This window comes from Gobio gobio (assembly GCF_949357685.1).
Source record: "Gobio gobio genome assembly, chromosome: 8".
NCBI classification, from domain to species: domain Eukaryota; kingdom Metazoa; phylum Chordata; class Actinopteri; order Cypriniformes; family Gobionidae; genus Gobio; species Gobio gobio.
Window position 1 is genome coordinate 56,092,613 of NC_137114.1, and position 20,601 is coordinate 56,113,213.

Below are 20,601 nucleotides of genomic sequence, written 5' to 3' on the forward strand. Positions count from 1 at the left end.
CTGTCGTGATTATATTCAATATAATCGTCTTTTTTTGTCATAATTATGATTTACAAAAGCATGATTTTTTTCCTAATGTGGCGGAAATGGGCTTCCAAACACTGCAAATAATTATAAAAATAAAATAAATACGAGAAGAGTCAATCATCAAGCTCAGTGTGACGTGTTCGGTCGTCTGAGCTCGCGTTCTGCGCATGCGCGGTGGAGCCGGAGCGCTGTCCGCGTGCTGAAGCGTCGCTCGTCCCTCATCTAAACGCATCATTTATGATCGTTGATATATACAGTAATGCGTTTGAGTGAGTGTGTGTCACTGGACGCCAGAATAAGGCGATCAGCTCAGGTACTTCAGCGCTGTTCACATCAATAACACTCAGAATGTCAACAAACGAGCCTGTGTGGAATCTGATGGACGGCCGTCCCGAGGCGCGCTCCCTGTCGCTGGTGTGCGCGTCACACGGCCAGCGCGTGCTCGCGGTTCTTCATGGCATGCGGGAGCGGCGCGCGCTCTTCGACTTCAGCATCCGCGTGCACGAGGAGACGCTGCCGTGCCACCGCTGTGTGCTCGCCGCGTGCAGCGACTTCTTCAGGTATTCAATATTACTGTAGTTCTCACGATATAAACTACATATGCTTGGAAATTGTAGTAAAAATACGGCAGTACTTTCCGAATGTAACTGTAATCGGATTACCACCCATTTAAAATGTTAATTTTGTATTTTAAATAAGTACTTTGTAAAATATGATCGTGGTTTTAACGGTAAAAGACTGTAAAAATGCTACGGTTTAAAACCGTTGATTGGTTAACAGAAAGTTTCCAAACTATATTGGCTGAATAACTGTTATGGATCTAACCATATGTAATTTTACAGTAAAATACCGTTAAATTTACAGTTTTACAACTTAGTACTGCTTTAACAACCACCAATATACTCTAGTAACCACAAAGCACCCTAGCAACCACCAATACACCCTAGTAACTGCCTAGCAACCACCAGAAGCAGCCTTGCAAACACTTAATATATTGATTCCTAAACAACACTAATATACCCTTAGTGACCACATAGCAACCACAAAACACCCTATTAACCACCTAGAAACCACCAATAAACCCTAGTAACTGCCTAGCAACCACCAGAAGCAGCCTTGCAAACACTTAATATATTGATTCCTAAACAACCACTAATATACCCTTAGTGACCACATAGCAACCACAAAACACCCTATTAACCACCTAGAAATGCCCTAGCAACCACGAAAGCACCCTGGTAACCAGCTGGTAAAGTTTTACATGGGTCTTGTTTAAAACCTAGTGTGCCATTAGTAGTGTTAGTAAGTGATTTTTATGGTTGCATGATGCAAAACTGAGATGGCTGTTCATAATATGTAGATAATGCGCAGTTTACAGTTTTTATCAAGTCATTGTGTAATTGACGTTTTTTTTCTAATCCGTTCTGTACGTTAGGGTTTTACGTCACATCTAATGTTTTAAATGTTATGATGGTGTTTAGTAGGTACATCACAGATATTAGTATAGGTTTGTGATTTAACATTATTTCACTTAATGAAATACGGTTGTGTACTGTAAACGTAACCAGTAAAAAAAACAGTAGCTATGATTGCCAGAACTTTACCGTTAAAAATGCAGTAGCAACATTTGAGGTTTTACGCGACAGCACTTTTACAGTTCAAAACCGTATAATTTAAAGGTTGTAATAATTACAGCTGCCAGTTTTTTTACCGTAAATTTAACAGATTTTTTTTACAGTGTAACTAAGTTAGATGTATTTCGTTACCCTGACAACCCAGACCACACGTCACATAGCAACGCCATGGAAACCACCACGACGTGTGTGTGTGTGTGTGTGTGTGTGTGTGTGTGTGTGTACAGGGCCATGTTTGAGCTGGACATGCGGGAGCGGGGCGATGGCTCTGTGACCCTCAGTGACCTCTCAGCTCCGGCCATACACTCCTTCCTGGACTTCGCTTATTCCGGAGAAATAGAAATCAGGGAAGACAATGTGGACGAGCTTTTTCAACTGGCAGCTTTCCTGCAGGTGAGGCGGAGCCAATGACCTCACGCTATAAGAGAACAACAGAAACACTTAATTATAACTTTAAAAACCCTAAAGGTAGAGTAAGTGCTTTTGCTGAAGCCATCAGTCCGCATTATTAGACTGTATTTGTAGAATAATGATGTTTAACAGCATTGAGAACTACATTACCCATAATCCTGCAGAGATCTCCTCCAATCAGAGGTTAGATGAGCTCTTTAGCCCCGCCCACTCCCGTGAAGCGCCTCAGATGCCGTAACTGATTCTCGCCTAATTATTATAGTTGTTTGAAATATTGACATTTTTTATATTTTTATGTTTTCATTTGAATCTTAGTTCATTTTTAGTGATTTTATTGTCTTTAGCTGAAATAAAACAAGTTTTTTAATATCTTGTTTTATTTCAGTTAAAGGGGCTATATGCAACTTTTTCCCCAAAATAAACGTAACAATAGCCTTTTTATTTTACCATTTATAACTCAAACATCTCCTGATGAGCATACTGACACCTTGTCCGCTCACAGTGGGTGCACCTATAAGCCTGTATCCTATTTTTCATATTTTCTGGCGGGTCGTCTTTTCCCGCGCTGTCTGCGGATGTGACGTCACCACCGCTGCGAGAGCGAGCAGAAAATGAGAGCAGTTCTATTTTTTGGCCACAGGTGTCAGTCGCGAGTTTAAATTTCAGAAAAACGCATATAGCCCCTTTAACGTTTATTTTGTTTCAGTTGATGAAAATTTTTTATGGTGCGAGTTTTAGTCGACTTTAATATGTGGAAGCTTGTTTCCGCCACTGAATAACATTTACAAAAATTGCGCAATCGCAACTTTTATCTCACAATATCAACCTTTGTCCTCGCAATTCAGAGAAAAAAGGTCCAAAATGTGAATAATAAACTCAGAATTGTTCATTCATGCTATAGCAACATGTTAAAACATGCTAGCATTGTGCTAATTCATGTTAGAAACATGGTAGCAGTTTGCTAAGTAATGCTAACAACATGTTAAAACATGGTCTGTGCTAATTAATGCTAGAAACATGCTAGCAATGTGTTAAAGCTACACTGTGTGATATTTTCCCCCATCTAGTGGTGAACTTGTATATGACCATCCAGTGAATATTAGTTTCTGTTCCTCTCAATTCCGATTTCGTTTTAACTCCTACGGTGGCCGATTTAGTCCAAGATTAACATGGCTTCCAGTTCGACCTCGTCCACATTGGACACGGTGCCATCGAGTGTTAAAATGCCAAAGGCGAAGCTTGAATTTACGGGAATGTCCCTCTTTGGCTAATGTACTTTCAAGATGGAGGGGCAACATGGCGACCGGCATTCGACCCCTCACCCGTATGTGTTTTCAATGGCATATTATAAACTTACGAGAATACTTTATTACATGAAAGAAGTAAATATACATTAATGAGCACATATTTTTGAAAGAACTAAGTGTTTTTAGCTAAGAATAAACTAAAAAAAGTTACACAGTGTAGCTTTAAAATATGGTAGCAATGTGCTAATTCATGTTAGAAACATGCAAGCAGTTTGCTAATTCATGCTAACATCATGTTGAAACATGGTTTGTGCTAATTGATATTAAAAACATGCTAGCAATGTGTTAAAACATGGTAGAAATGTGCTAATTAATGCTAGAAACATGCAAGCAGTTTCCTAATCAATGCTAACATCATGTTAAAACATGTTACCAATGTGTTAATTAATGCTAGTAATATGCTTAAACATGGTAGCAATGTGCTAATTAATGCTAGAAACATGCAAACAGTTTGTTAATCAATGCTAACATCATGTTAAAACATGATTTGTGCTAATTAATATTAGAAACATGCTAGCAATGTGTTAAAACATGGTAGTAATGTGCTAATTAATGCTAGAAACATGCAAGCAGTTTGCGAATCAATGCTAACATCATGTTAAAACACGTTACCAATGTGTTAATTCATGCTAGTAACATATTAAAACATGGTTTGTGCTAATTGATGCTAGAAACATGTTAGCAATGTGTTCAAACATAGAAATGTGTTAATTAATGCTAGAAACATGCAAGCAGTTCATGGTAATTCATGCTAACATGTTAAAACATGGTTTGTGCTAATTGAGGCTAGAACAAATGCTAGCAATGTGTTAAAACATCATAGCAATGTGCTAATTAATGCTAGAAACAGGCAAGCACTTTTCTAATTCATGCTAACATCTTGTTAAAACATTTTACCAATGTGTTAATTCATGCTAGTAACGTGTTAAAACATGGTAGCAACGTGCTAATTCATGCTATAGACATGCAAGCAGTTGCTAATTCATGCTAACATCCTGTTAAACCATGTTACCATTGTGTTAATTCATGCTAGTAACATGCTAAAACATGGTAGCAATGTGCTAATTAATGCTAGAAACTTGAAAGCAGCTTGCTTATTCATGCTAACATCATGTTAAAACATGTTACCAATGTGTTAATTCATGCTAGTAACATGTTAAATCATGGTTTGTGCTAATTGATGCTAGAAACATGCAAGCAGTTTGTTAAATAATGCTAACATCATGTTAAAAATGGTAGCAATGTGCTAATTTATGTTCGAAACATGCAAGCAGTTTCGTAAATAATGCTAACATCATGTTAAAACATGTTAGCAATGTGTTTCCTCTTTGGTTCGCACAGGTCAGCTTCCTGTCGCGTGCGTGCAGTGACTTCCTGGTCCAGACCCTGGGGCTGTCCAACTGCCTGCACCTGTTAGCGTTGGCGGAGGGATACGGCTGCTCGCAGCTGCTGCGCCACGCAACAGAGTTCATCATGCAGAACTTCCACGCGCTGTCCTCCGGCGCGGAGTTCCTGGAGATGCCGGTACGCATGCTGGAGCGCTGCCTGGAGTCCGACGCGCTCAACGTGCCGGACGAAGACGCCGTCCTGCGCGCGCTCCTCCGCTGGACGCGCCACGACCCGCGGGCGCGCGAGATCCTGCTGCCCGCGCTCCTGCCCCGGGTGCGTCTGCACCACCTGCCCGCCGCTGCGCTGGAGGAGGCCGGCCGCGAGCCGCTGCTAAGTAGCGTTAGCGCTGTTAGCGTTGTTAGCGAAGCTCTCGCGCGCGTACGCCAATCCAGCGGGTTGTTTTCCGACGCGCGGCCTTCGACCACGTCCAGCTACATTTTCGTGTACAAAACGGAGGAAAGGCGTCATGCGTTCTGCTATGACGTTAGCGCTAACCGCTGGACGGATCTCCCGCAAGACGCGGCCCGGATTTTCGACCTCCCCGGATCGGCTCTCGTCGGATTCGCGGAGAAGCTGTTCGTCATCGGCGGTTGCCGCGGCGACTGTCAACGCGCCATCCGCCTGCACATCACCGCGCCCGAGCATGATGCAACAAACGAGGTGTGGTGCTACTGCCCCGTCGCGCGCAGCTTCACGCCGGCTCGCCGGATGCTCCACCCGCGCACCATGCACACCGCGGTCGCCGCCCTCCACCACATCTACGCCATCGGCGGGAACTGCGTTCTGGAGGTGGAGCGCTACGACCCGCTGAGCGACACCTGGGCGTGTGTTAGCCCCCTTCCCAAGCGGATCTACTTCCCCGTGGCCAGCGCGGTCGGAGGCTTCATCTACGCCCTTGGGTCCGAGGTGGAGGTCTCCGAGGCCTTCAACCCGCCGCTGGACTGCTTCCTCCGCTACGACGCCGCGGCCGATGAGTGGAGCCAGCTGGTGCCGCGCCAGTTCTTCCACGCCACCCTCGCGCGGCCGGTGTGTGCGAGGGCTTCGCTGCACCTGTGCGATCTCTCCACCTATCGGCTCTACAGCTTCTGCCCGGAGGCCTGCGGGTGGAGCGGCGAGGAGGCGTTCGAGTGCGCCGGCTTTAACTCGGCCGCCATCGCCGTGCGGGGGAAGATCTACATCCTGGGCGGAGATTATTCCCCCGGCGTGATCTCAGACGAGGTGCAGATGTTAGACCGCTCTGAGTGGCTGGAGGTGGAGCCGATGCCCAGACCGCTCACTGAGTTCCACTGCCAGGAGCTGAGCTTCAGCCGCCACAGAGACCCCTGGAGGAGCAGCGCAGACTAACACACACACACACACACACACACACACACACACTACACACTAAACACACACACACACACACACACACACACACACACACACACACACTAAACACTCACACACTCACACACACTAAACACACACACTCACTCACACACTCACACACTCAACACACTCACACACTCGCACACACTAAACACACTCACTCACTCACACACTCACACACACTCAACACACTCACTCACTCACACACTCACACACACTAAACACTCACACACTCACACACACACACACACACTAAACACACTCACTCACTCACTCACACACTCACACACACACTAAACACACACACTCACTCACTCACTCACTCACTCACTCACTCACTCACACACACACACACACTAAACACACACACACACACACACACACACACACTAAACACTCACACACTCACACACACTAAACACTCACACACTCACACACACTAAACACACTCACTCACTCACACACACTAAACACAAACTCACTCACTCACTCACTCACACACACACACACACACACACTACACACTAAACACACACACACACACACACTAAACACTCACACACTCACACACACTAAACACACTCACTCACTCACACACTCACACACACTAAACACACTCACTCACTCACACACTCACACACACTAAACACACTCACTCACTCACACACACTAAACACTCACACACTCACACACACACTAAACACTCACACACACTCAACACACTCACTCACTCACACACTCACACACACTAAACACACTCACTCACTCACACACACTAAACACTCACACACTCACACACACACTAAACACTCACACACACTAAACACTCACACACTCACACACACACTAAACACTCACACACACTAAACACAAACTCACTCACTCACTCACACACACACACACACACACACTGTGCAGTTCACTTTCTGTGAAAAAAAACCTCATTCTGTGATTTATAAGCATTTTGAAAAGTGAGGACATGGGGAACGTCCTCATATTTCACCCTCTTTTTGTAATACCTATGACATTATACACATTTGTGTCCTGATATTTCACAAAAACATGCCCACACACACACACACACACACACACACACTCACCTCAAGCTTTTGAACGGCACGGTAAATGTTTTAAAAACAAACAAAAATGCTGTTTTATTATCTATAATTGTAAACAAGAACAATAGAAGTATATATGTCATCACGAGATTAGTGTGTGTGTGTGTGTGTGTGTGTGTGTGTGTGTGTGTGTGTGTGTGTGTGTGTGTGTGTGTGTGTGTGTGTGTGTGTGTGTGTGTGTGTGTGTGTGAGAGAGAGTGTTTAGTGTGAGTGAGTGAGTGTTTGTATGTGTGTTTACTGTGTGTGTGTGTGTGTGTGTGTGTGTGTGTGTGTGTGTGTGTGTGTGTGTGTGTGTGTGTGTGTGTGTGTGTGTGTGTGTGTGTGTGTGTGTGTGTGTGTGTGTGTGTGTGTGTGTGTGTGTGTGTGTGTGTGTGTGTGTGAGAGAAAGTGTTTAGTGTTTAGTGTTTAGTGTTTAGTGTTTAGTGTTTAGTGTTTAGTGTTTAGTGTTTAGTGTTTAGTGTTTAGTGTTTAGTGTTTAGTGTTTAGTGTTTAGTGTGTTTCTGAAAGAGTCTCCTGTGCTCAGTCCATTGATGATAACTCCAGTAAATCAGTGAGATATTCCTCCAGTGTAGATCAGCTGTTCTCTGTGTGAATAGTAAAGTAAACCCCACGTTTGCGTTCGACAGAAAGAAAACAGACTTCATTATCAATCTGAAGAAACAATTATCCACTTATTTGGAACTGTGTTCATTGCATTCATTGCAACGTGTTCACTTTTCAAATGTAATATAAAGGAATTCATCCCCAAACTTTTGGACTATCGTGATTCTCTGAACTCGAGCCGTCTCTCTATAGGCTGACGCCAAGAGCGCGCCGGAGACCCGGGTTCGAGTCCCGCTCGGAGAGGGTCGAGTAAGACCTGAGGGGATACACATAATATATATATAGCATTATAATAATAAAATACCCTAACACACTGTGACGATTTGTTTGAGCAACTTCTGACTCAACCAATCATGCGAGTTTGAAGGCGGGGCTATCTGTTTGCTTGACCAATGACAGTAAATAAAACGAGTCTTTTCTTTTTATTAATCTTACAACATTTTGAATTATTGTGTATAATACATACACATTTAAAGCTGTTTTGATAATAATCATAAATGTTTCTTGAGCAGCAAATCAGTATATTAGAATGATTTCTGAAGGATCATGTGACACTGAAGACTAGGCCCTACTAAACACAGATCAGGCATAACATTATGACACTGATGATCACTGTTAGTGGGTGGGATATATTAGGGAGCAAGTGAACATTTAGTCCTCAGAGTTGATGTGTTAGAAGCAGGAAAAATGGGCAAGCGTAAGGATTTGAGTGAGTTTGACATGGGCCAGATTGTGACGGCTAGACGACTGGGTCAGAGCATCTCCAGAACTGCAGCTCTTACCTGGGGAACACATGGCACCAGGTGCACTATGGGAAGAAGACGAGCTCCTGAGATGTCAAGCTGAGAGCAATGTGGACTCTGCACATGTACACACGTGTTTATATCGGCTCACAGTGACGGTGCAGATGTTTTGACACTATGACAGAAACATTTTCACTATTTACACACACTATACAATGTGTTTGGCACACGTTCAGCCGCTGTTTATGCGCTGCTCGCAGCTTTAATTATTATTATTATTATTAGGATCCACCATAATCATTTTATTTAGCTTTGACTGATTTAGCATCTGCTGTCATTGTGTTTAATGTGTCCATCTAGTGGCCACCATGAGGAACAGCCGCTTCAGAAATTAATAATATTAGAAAACAAACATTTTCTGTTTGTGACACGTCATTGTTTTACGGATTTTATTAATTTTAATTAGTGCTGTCAATCAGATTAATTGCGGTTTAATCGGTTATCTAACACAACATTTTGTAAATGTATAGAATGTGTGTAATAAATGTTTATGTGTGTATACAAACGTTTGATACGATTAATCATGATTAATCGATTATCTAACAAAACAGTTTGTGTTTCTGCAACTACAGGCACTTTTGACTATCCCAATTTTTAAAAAAATCAACCTCTATGAATTAAAATTTTAACCATCACATTCTGTAATACATATAAAAATGTACACAAAATTTAACGTAGTTGTTAAGATTTTAATCTGGAACATGTTTATTTTTTATGTTTTTCGGGTCATCTTCTTAAAAATTTTCCTTATCATTTTTTTAAAATAAATTTCTATAAAAATGTAATATATTTAAATAGCTTTTTCAAATTTGATGCAGTTTTGTAAATACTGATATAAAAAAATAATATACAAAATAGGGAATTTCTTGTAAACTTTTTTACATTAACCTTAGACGTCAATTGTTTCCATAAACACAAAATATAATTTTTTTTTGCTTTTTTATGACAGATGTTGCCATTTCAATGTGTAAATCTCAACTTAAGTGTTAAAATATTTTTTTGCAAATGAAAATGTGAAAAAAAAAAATAGAAATATAGCAGTGCTGCAGTGCTGCAGTAAGGACACAATGTTTAAGTGCCACGAAATCAAAAAAATACTTCAGTACTAATGATATACTGAATATTTGTCATTTAATATACAGTAAACCTTGAATTTGTCTTTACCGCAACACCTAAATTTGCTGCGGTAAAGACATGTTTCGGTAATTACATTTTTGCTAATATTTTAGCTAATTGGCAGCTAGCAAGGCTTACTATATTAGTTTTGACTCTAATATACATCTTAATATACATTAATTCAACAGTAATATACATTTATTTTTAAAATGTAGTTCAAAATACACAATTATTAAGCTGAATGGTAAGGACGCACAATAAATACTAGAGCAGAAAAGATGTTTACCTTATTTCTGTTGCCATAGAAACTAGACTTGTTTGTGTTTTATAAAAGTTCATAATAAAAGCTTTTTTTCATTGTTGCGGTATAAGGACTAAAAAGTGTGGGACAGGCACATTTAGTTAAAAAAAATCATAACAAATTATCAGTAAATAATACAAAGAATTTTAAGATGATGTAAATTAATCTGTATATTAAACAATTCCATTTGAAATAATGTCAAATTGTAATTTGCTTATTTTATGTATCTCAACATTGAGACCACAGGTGTGGAACATTACATTAATTGTGTTTTGAGCTATACATTTGTCATAATATTATATTAAAACACATTAATCAGTAATTATATTTTTTGTCAAGTTGTGTAATGGCACTGTGAATATATTTACAACAAATTTTAACATAAATCTAAAATTTCACTGCTGGGACTTAAAAGTGCCCGTAGTTTCAGAAACACCCACATATATATATATTATGGTACCATATTTCCAATTGAATCCACAAGTTTGTGTGAAACGCTTTTAAAGCTCGTTTCCACCCAAGGATAATTTTGACTTTTTCCTCACAATTCCGAGTTTATATCTCTAATTCGGACTTTATAATTCACAATTCCCCCCCAAAAGTGATAATATAATAAAAAAAAATGTATTTAATACAAGTCGCAATAACGTTTTAATTTTAACTGGCTTCCATACGTTTGCGTCATGACACAAAAAAGCCATCAGTGGGAGGGGCATCTCGTTCTCGCGGACACGTGATTGGACAGACGTTTGCACACGCCCCTGAGTGCACGATGAGTCATCATCAATATTGTTTATGTTTTCTGGAAGAGAAAGACTACATTTGAAATTAGTTTTTGTTTGATTCGGATCCAAACTACACATTCTAATATTTTGGGGGAAATTAAAGGACCAAGATTTTAATAATCCATAAGTTTTAACAAGCGCTGGGCACTTTCTAGCGTTGTTTTAAGTTTGTAAAAGCCCAAAGTAAAACTAAAGTAGATTCCCTGAAACCAAACCCTCACACGGGCCTCTCAAGTGTTTTACTGCCGGTAATAAAGACCCGATGCGTTTGATTCCCAGGATGTGCAGACGCCCCACACACACACACACACACACACACACAGATGTGAGTTTGAACGCGCGTCTCTATGATGCTTAATCTTAATTCTCTGTGTGTGATTGTGCTGCTGGTTTCCAGTCCGTCCAGAGCTGATGATGACCATGATGATGAAGCTCTGACCGCGATCCCCGTGTCGGCGGAGTTCGGCGCAGTGCGCTCGGCGTGTAAACCGGTCCCGAACACGATGGGTTTGTGTTCCGGTATCGGCTACGGAGAGATGCGCCTGCCGAACCTGCTGGGTCACGACAGCGCGAGGGAAGCGCAGCAACAGTCCGCCGCCTGGATGCCGCTGCTCGGGAAACACTGTCACCGGGACACGCGGCGCTTCCTCTGCTCGCTCTTCGCGCCCGTGTGTTTACCGGAGGTCACCGCGTCGGTGCGCCCGTGCCGGAGTCTCTGTGAGGCGGTGCGGGACGCGTGTCTGCCCGTCATGAGCGCGTTCGGGTTTCCGTGGCCGGAGATGTTTAACTGCAGCCGGTTTCCGGACGGGTCGGAACTCTGCATCCCCGGAGAAAGAGACGCGAACCGGGCTGAGAGCACCGACGCGCCCAAAGGTTTGAACAAATGTTATTACTACACTTACAACACCGCATCAAACTCCAGCTGAACAACAAACATACACTCTAAGAACGTTTTGCTAACATTCCCATGAAGTAATGAAAAACTGAACCTTAACGTTTTTAAATGTTTTAAAAGCACTTAGGAAACATTCAATTTTAAAGGGCATATTGCAGGTTAAATTTTTTTCGAGATTAATATATAACCTTATGAAAATACCATATGAAAAGGTAGTGCAGGATTTAAAATGTTTTAAAAAGACATAAGAGCACAAATTTAGTAGATAAAGTGGCCATTTCGTTGGCCGCTTGGAAAAAGCGCTTTTTTTTCAACATCGCGTCATATTACGTCACGAGAGGGAGTGGTTCGCCGAGCTCTGCGTTGGCTCAGTGCAGAATAGGTTGGTATTCAGTAGAGTCTAGGGGTGGGCGATATCTCGATATTTAAAATATATCGAGATATTTTTGTAACACGATATGGATTTTGACATATCGTATATATCGATATATTGTTTATATTTAATTCTGATTCCGCCACTTTGCTTGTTTGCGTTCTCTTTGCTGTGCTCGCCCCCCGCCTCCTTGCTTTTGTTCCCCCTCCCCTCGCGTGTCTCATTGAACATGGCGGCGTCCGCAACCAGCTCGGAGGCTACAGAACTCGTCTGGACAACTGGCTCCATTATATGGAGATACTTCGGTTTTAAGAAGTCGGACGAACAGCAGACAGATGTCTACTGCCATGAATGCCGACAGTTGGTTCTCAAACACTTGATTCAAAATACAGTTTACCTAGTCGGCATTACTTTGCGAGACAAGAACTCCCGCGACTGTACACTACAGAGAGAGAGAGCGGCTTAAGTAATGCGCGCGCACTAAAAGCCTGTCAAACAAAAGTGATTACTGGACTAAATCTTACTGCGCTAATAATGTCAAATACACACAAGGTTAACATAAACACAGTCGGTTATGTCTAAAGTGAAAGTAAAATCGGTGTGTGTCTGTATAAGTTATTAGATGCGTGCAAGTCTTAAATTAACAGCAGGGCAGCCTATAGTGAACACGCTGCCACTTGTCCTTAAAGGGACAGTTCACCTCTAAAATTATGTAATTATTTACCAACTCTAATGGTGTTCCAAACCTGTATTCATTTCTTCTGTTGAATACCAGACAGTTGATGGTAGCGATTTTCATCCATATTATTATTTCCGACAATGGGGACCAGTCACCAGCAACTGTTTGGTTTCCAATATTCTTAAAAAAATGTCCAACAGAAGAAATAACTTTATTCAGGTTTAAAACAACTTGAGCGCGAGTAATCAATGACAGAATTTTCATTTTTGAGTGAACTGTCCCTTTAATGTTAATACAACAACAAAAGACAAAGAGAAAATCACTCACTGCTCTTGACTGAAAAACTAATACAATAGCTTTAATAAGAATCAATGTATTTTATAGTGAAGTCTGTGTAGTGTTTTATTTTTACACTTATTCATTCAATTTCATACTTAAATGCTGCTGTACAGCTCTGAGCTGCCAGTGTAAATCTTTATATATATTTATTTTATATTTTACAGTACACTAGGAATGTGTACAATGTTTTTTAAAAGTAAAGTTTTAAGTTTAAGTAAGGTTTTTCAAGTCTTTTATGTAAAATAAAGAAAGAGTATTGCAATAAAAAAATAGTATTTTTTCGGCTAAGAATAGAATAGCAAAAATCTGATGCGACTAGCCATCAGAATCGAACCGAAAACCGTGGTAAAAAAAACCGAGGAATGTATTGAACTGTGGACTTTTGTCTGTATTGTTGCATCCCTACTTTGTTCCTACATGAACTGCCTACCTCTTTGCACTTTGCATATTTGTTTTTGCAGTAGTTTTTGGGGGGTTATTTTTCCGGTAAAGATATCGAGATATATATCGTATATCGAGATATAGCAAAATATATCGAGATATAATTTTTGCTCCATATCGCCCAGCCCTAGTAGAGTCTGTGTATTTTCGGTAGTTTTTCTATTCCAATTTATCATTGTCATTGTAAATTATTATCCAGCCTGTCAGGGCATCGAGTCCACAGGTTTCCTAAAAAAAAAAAAGTTAGGAATTCTGCATGGTGGCGTTTTGTGCAGGTGAAGAAACGGGACTTCCCTTCGCGCATCTGCTTCAAAACACATGGTGGTGTGTATAGTGCTTTAGACCGGAGGATTATCATCCCGGCGATATGAGGGAGTCAAACATTGTTATCAGGCACGTGCAGAGGGGGGGGCTTTGGGTGCTCGAGCCCCTGCCCTTTTTCAAAATGAATGAAAAGTGCCCCTCTCAGACAAATATCAATGATAATATCGTGGTCAATAAAACTAAATAAATATGATTATTATAACATGACATTGATGACAATGTATACAATAGTAACGAACGGCTCAAAAGTCGGACAATTTCTGTTGAGGCGTTGCCATAACGCGTTGCTATGGGTTGCGTGCGTTTTGATTGACAGCTGATTTTCCTCTGTTCGGAAGCGGCTCTCGAGCCAAATATGGTCCTTTCAGAGAGTATGTGGCCTTACGGGAAAAATGTAAACCAATATTTTTTTTCAACCATAATCAGAGCTAATGTGTTGATTTAATTACAAATCTATATATTATATATTTTAAAGTATTACACAATTCACCAATGCCCGTTTGTCATGTATATACACCAACCAATCTGGCAAAGCAAGTTCAAATTCCATTGGGCATGTGAAGTGGAGCGGTAATTTTCTGTTCTTATTCATAAATCGGTTGAAAACTACATGGACAGACGAACTAACGTTTCGGGCTTTCGGTAGGGTGCGCGCGTGTACCGAACGGTTATGAATGTAATCTATAACAGTTAACAGTCGGCTTGTTTAAAGCGCGGAACACACTTCAATCCGAGTTCCCACACGAACATATTAAGTATTCAGTCCATTTTATCACGAAATTCAAACGATAAATGCCGTTTTAAAGCTCTATTATGTGACGTGACAGATAGACGCGTATCAGTTCAACTTCAAGAGGCAGCGCGCGGCGCGCGAGTGAACGCGATCATCTCTTCCTAAAGAAATGAATATATTTAAAGGTATGTTGAGGATACATTACAACTTACTGAAACGTATCATATGTTGTGTAATCGCTCCATCGGTGTTTCAACCGCGGAAAGACAATAAAACAGCTTGTAAACAAACAATGTCATGTAGAATCACATTTACCTCAGAAGTCATTCAGTGTCCACAGCTGTGAGTTCACTAGAGAGATTAACTCTTTCACTGAATACATGCACTATATTAGCCTATATATTCGTTATATTAGCCTATATATATTCATTATATACCACTTAGCCTCTTAGTGATGTCTTGTTTATTTAATGCATGTTTAAATAAACCTGTCATGAAAATTACAGCCACTAAATGATTATATTTCAACAAATAAATCAAAAAATAATAATAATTAGATTTACATATTAATGCAAAAACTGCTTTATGTGAAGCTTATGAGTGTTGATTATTATATCTAAAAATAAATAGCAAATGAATTTAGGCTAATAGTTTGGGCTCTGTTGTTAATCTTTAATAGCAATATGTAAGGGCTCCCTATATAGTTTACAGCATTATCTTTAAGAAACTTTTAGTTATAATTGAATTCATTTAAGGACAGACAATTTTTTTTTTATTAAACCACTGTTGAATAAAAATTAATAAAACGCAATTTTGTAAAACGTGACTTCAAAACCGAGATACGTACCGAACCGTCAGTTTTGTGTACCGTTACACCCCTAATATATATATATATATTTACATATTGCCCCTTTTTTACATTTGAGCCCCTGCCTCTGAAGAACTCTCTGCACGGCCCTGATTGTTATACTCATGTAAAGCCGGCTACACACTGGCTGCGTGACGTGAGCGTGGCGTTTTCTATCTATCACACTGCAAGCGTGGCGTTTCTGTTGCGTTTCAGCTGCGTGGCGTTTTCTGTGTCTTTGCACACCAGAAGCGTGTCTGACGCGGCGCCGCTGCTGCTAGGTGACGTAGTGGAAGGCCTATACTTCATGTTCAACATAAAATATATAAATTAATATTTATATAAATATATAGCCTACTGATACAGCAAAGACAACGTCAGCACTCGGCAGTATTGACGGCCGAATAGGCTACAAAATATTTTGTTCTGCATTGGTAGGTGCAATATTTGAAAATCGATATTATATTTAAAAAAAAATGTTAATTACAATTATATCTGCATTTATGTCAAAACCTCGAGACTTTCACACATAATGTCATTTATTAATATGAATTCGTGTCAAAATGACAAACAGCTTTTCCTATTCTATTTTGCCTGGAAACGCTTCCAACACTCTTGCGTTTCGCATCAGTTTTATTTCTAGCATGTGCTTTCGGCGCGGCTCGTGTGTAGCTTGCCTAGGGGAGGATTAAACATCCACACGCGATGCTTCTTTGCCGTCGTGTTTACATTAATGAATACAAAGTATGTACATTAACACAAATGAATACAGTCTCGCACTTTTTCGAAAAAAAGTTCTGAATTATGTGATATTTTATTCATGCCATGTATGCACATTCAAGTTCACTCAAATGCATTCTCATAACGTCATATACATCCTCACACTAGCGGTGAATCGGCACGAAATAAACCCATAATACAGAATTAATGAATAAAGGATAAACACAATAACACAACGTTACTGTCTGTGGTTCGGCGGCCGGCGGGAGATGTGACGGTCCCGGATCCGGCGGGAGATGTAGCTCGGAGAAAACGTGAACTGTGCACCGTGGCGTGAGTCTTGCAAGTTACCAAATCAGTCGTGATGAGAAACCGCTAACGTTATATCACAACGTTTAGTGTGAACGGATATTAACGAGTGTGACTTTTCCTGACGGTCAAGCCTATAAGTTTCTGTTAATTGGTAAGTAAATCAATAACTTACTAGATGACAACGTTACCAGCTTTGCTATTGCCTGATACATGATAATAATCAGTACAGTGTTGTGATCTGAGCACAGTGATCATATCGTTAGCTAGCTTTATCTAGCTAACACTGGTCTCTCTCCGAGACACCTGCCGCTGTTCTCCACTGTTTCTCCTCACATAAATACTCAATCTGTCTCCTGTAATCGTTGTTCTGTCTAATCCTGGTCTGTCCCTAATTGTGTGTCATAATTGTATGGCTGTGGTCTGCCATATGAGTATTAATAAACATTTATAATGTCCTCAGCCTCCGAGCTGTCATTGCGATCCATTGTTTTCCTATCGTTGAGATTCACCGCACTCCCTCTCGTTATGTCACGTCCGGTTTTGGCATTTTTAGATGCGGAAGTAAAATTTTCTCACAAAAACGACTCCAAAAGCCTTAATAGTGTATTTTAAATTATATTTTAAAGAAAATCTAGTTCCTACATTATTTTTCTATACATTGACTCACTGGAGTCTCTAACCTGCAATATGCCCTTTAATATTCTTCAAACATTAAGGGAGCGTTACTCTTGAGTGTTCTCTGAGTGTTCTCTGAGCGTTACTCTTGAGTGTTCTCTGAGTGTTACTCTTGAGTGTTCTCTGAGCGTTACTCTTGAGTGTTCTCTGAGCGTTACTCTTGAGTGTTCTCTGAGCGTTACTCTTGAGTGTTCTCTGAGCGTTACTCTTGAGTGTTCTCTGAGCGTTACTCTTGAGTGTTCTCTGAGCGTTACTCTTGAGTGTTCTCTGAGCGTTACTCTTGAGTGTTCTCTGAGCGTTACTCTTGAGTGTTCTCTGAGCGTTACTCTTGAGTGTTCTCAGAGCGTTACTCTTGAGTGTTCTCTGAGTGTTACTCTGGAGTGCTCTCTGAGCGTTACTCTTGAGTGTTCTCTGAGCGTTACTCTTGAGTGTTCTCAGAGCGTTACTCTTGAGTGTTCTCTGAGCGTTACTCTTGAGTGTTCTCTGAGCGTTACTCTTGAGTGTTCTCTGAGCGTTATTCTTGAGTGTTCTCTGAGCGTTACTCTTGAGTGTTCTCTGAGCGTTATTCTTGAGTGTTCTCTGTGTGTATGGAATTCCAAAGCAAACCTCAAGCCAACATCAAATCTTGGTCCAAAACAAAAACGTTACATTTTTCAAGTAGTTGATGGCAAAGTTGTGATCAGATTTTCCACATCTGTGGCTCTTCTCTCCAGGCTCTGTGATCTGCGAGGCGTGCACACACTCAGAGGGAGAGATCCAGCAGAACTTCTGCAAGAGTCCGTTCGGTGAGTAACTGCAGACGTCCAGAATAACCCACATTAGATAATAGGACCTGATTCCCCGTCCAAACTTTAATATGTGCTCGTCCTCTTCCCCTCCAGCGTTCAGACTGCGGATCGGCTCCTCGTCTCTGGAAGGGCCAGATGTGCGTGTGGTCCCTCAGGGCCGCAGTCGGGTTCTCCGCTGGCCGAGCGGCCCTCAGGAGCAGCAGCAGGCGGTGGAGCAGAGCGCCCTCTGGCTGCCGCGGGGCCGCCACTGCTCCTGTCCCGCGCTGGACGGGCCGCTCGCGGGCTCCTACATCGCCCTGGCCCACATGCACAGGGGCCGCTTGGCCCTCACAGGACTCCTGAGATGGGCCCCTGAAGAGAGAGAGCTGAAGAAGTTCATCAGGACGCTTCTGAGACAGGACTGCTGAGGTCACGACCCCTGGACAGACATTAATGAACCACTGAGATACGAAAACAGGAGCGATGAACGGCGTCTTCAGAACGAGCTGTTTTTATCTGTTAAATGAGGAAATCTAGACAATTTTATACTTTATTCCCAAACCAATTTTTTTAATAAGCGCTGTCAAATTGATTAATCGCGTATTGATGTATTTACACACTTTTAATCGCGATTAATTGCATATACATCTTGTGTGTGTGTGTGTGTGTGTGTATGTATGTATATATATATTATATATATATATATATATATATATATATATATATATATATATATATATATATATATATACACACACACACACACACACACATTAAATATATACTTTTATGTTGGATGCACTTAATCGCGATTAATCATTTTGACTGCACTATATTTTATTCCTTTGCAAAAAATAATAAATAAACAATACAAATAATGACAACATAACAAAAACAATCAATACAATTTTGTACTTTATTCCCAAACCTAATTTTTTAATAAGCGCTGTCAAATTGATGAATCACGTATTGATGTATTTACACACTTTTAATCGCGATTAATTGCATATACATTTTGTGTGTATATATATCACACATACACGCATACATATACACACACACACACACACACATTAAATATGTACTTTTATGTTGGATGCACTTAATCGCGATTAATCATTTTGACTGCACTATATTTTATTCCTATACAAAAAATAATAAATAAACAAGACAAATAATGACAACATAACAAAAAAAAATCAATACAATTTTAAAAATAAATATATATTGTGTATTATTCTAAAGCCATTCCTTCGGCCCATCTTTATGCTTTTATACTGACTTTGTACTGTCAAATTGATTAATCACATATTCATGTGTGTGTATATATACAAATTATATATGTACACACTTTTAATCGCGATTAATTGCATATACATTTTGTGTGTGTGTGTGTGTGTATATATATACACGCATACGCACACACAAATTAAATATGTACTTTTATGTTAGATGCACTTAATCGCGATTACTATATTTTATACATTTGATTGCTTTACAAAAAATAATAAATAAACAATACAAATAATGACAACATAACAAAAACAATCAATACAATTTTAAAAATAATAATATTAGAGTATATATCTGGTGTATTATTCTAAAGCCATTCCTTCGGCCCATCTCGACTTTGTACTGACAGTTTTTATGTGCGATTAAAGAATATCGAACATTTCGTTGAACATTTTGGTGTTTTTCTTTCTGCTCCACTATTCCCTGAGAAATGTGATGTCATGAGCTCAGGTCACATGACGCTCCAGGTGTAAGAGGAGGCGCTCCATCCATTATTCAGACGGAGGAATCTGATTGGCTGCTGAACACCTGTGGTCCTCACATGAGTGTCTCTTCTTTCTGTCTTCAGAGTGTGTGTTTAGCGGGTCGAGAGAGTCCCGGATCTGGTACAGTTATCATCAGATATGATGTTTTATTGTGTGTGTGTTGGTGAATGAGTGTCTGTGTTTGTCTGAATGACACTGATCTGGGATCAGCTCGTGTCTCTGGAAAGTCTGCATGTTCTGTCACGTCTGAACAAAGGCGTTTGAATGATTAATGCAGTGTTCTCATAGGCTGGATGTGTGATAGTGATGTGCTCAAACCTGCGGTTGCTAAGTGTTCTTAGTGTGTTGCTATGTGGTTTCTGGGCTCTTTAATGTGGTGCTATATGGTGGCTAACCTGTTCTGGGTGTTTTAGTATGTTGCTTTGGGGTTGCTATGGTGTTTTGAGTGTTTGTGTGTTGCTTTGGGGTTGCTATGGTGTTTTGAGTGTTTGTGTGTTGCTTTGGGGTTGCTATGGTGTTTTGAGTGTTGTGTGTTGCTTTGGGGTTGCTATGGTGTTTTGAGTGTTGTGTGTTGCTTTGGGGTTGCTATGGTGTTTTGAGTGTTTGTGTGTTGCTATGCAGTTGCTAGGGTGTTTTGGGTGTTTGTTTGTTGCTATGATGTTGCTAGGGTGTTCTGAGTGTTTGTGTTGCTATGGGGTTGCTAGGGTGTTTTGAATGTTTGTGTGTTGCTATGGGGTTGCTATGGTGTTTTGAATGTTTGTGTGTTGCTATGCAGTTGCTAGGGGGTTCTGAGTGTTTGCGTGTTGCTTTGGGGTTGCTATGGTGTTTTGAGTGTTTGTGTGTTGCTTTGGGGTTG

General features: G+C 40.6%; 2 protein-coding genes across 2 annotated transcripts; both read left to right on the plus strand.

The window, feature by feature from the left end:
* Positions 1-375: 375 nt before the first annotated feature.
* LOC307130420 (kelch repeat and BTB domain-containing protein 3-like) lies at positions 376-6,112 on the plus strand (the record flags this gene model as incomplete). Its single annotated transcript, XM_079823384.1, has 3 exons — positions 376-587; positions 1,889-2,054; positions 4,721-6,112. 3 exons carry the CDS (start codon positions 376-378, stop codon positions 6,110-6,112), a joined length of 1,770 nt encoding a protein of 589 aa, XP_079679510.1.
* Positions 6,113-11,350: 5,238 nt separating this feature from the next.
* sfrp2l (secreted frizzled-related protein 2 like) lies at positions 11,351-18,395 on the plus strand (the record flags this gene model as incomplete). The annotated part of the gene is made up of 3 exons (XM_079823388.1): positions 11,351-11,735; positions 17,914-17,985; positions 18,082-18,395. Exons 1-3 carry the CDS (start codon positions 11,366-11,368, stop codon positions 18,393-18,395), a joined length of 756 nt encoding a protein of 251 aa, XP_079679514.1. The 5' UTR covers positions 11,351-11,365.
* Positions 18,396-20,601: the final 2,206 nt, after the last annotated feature.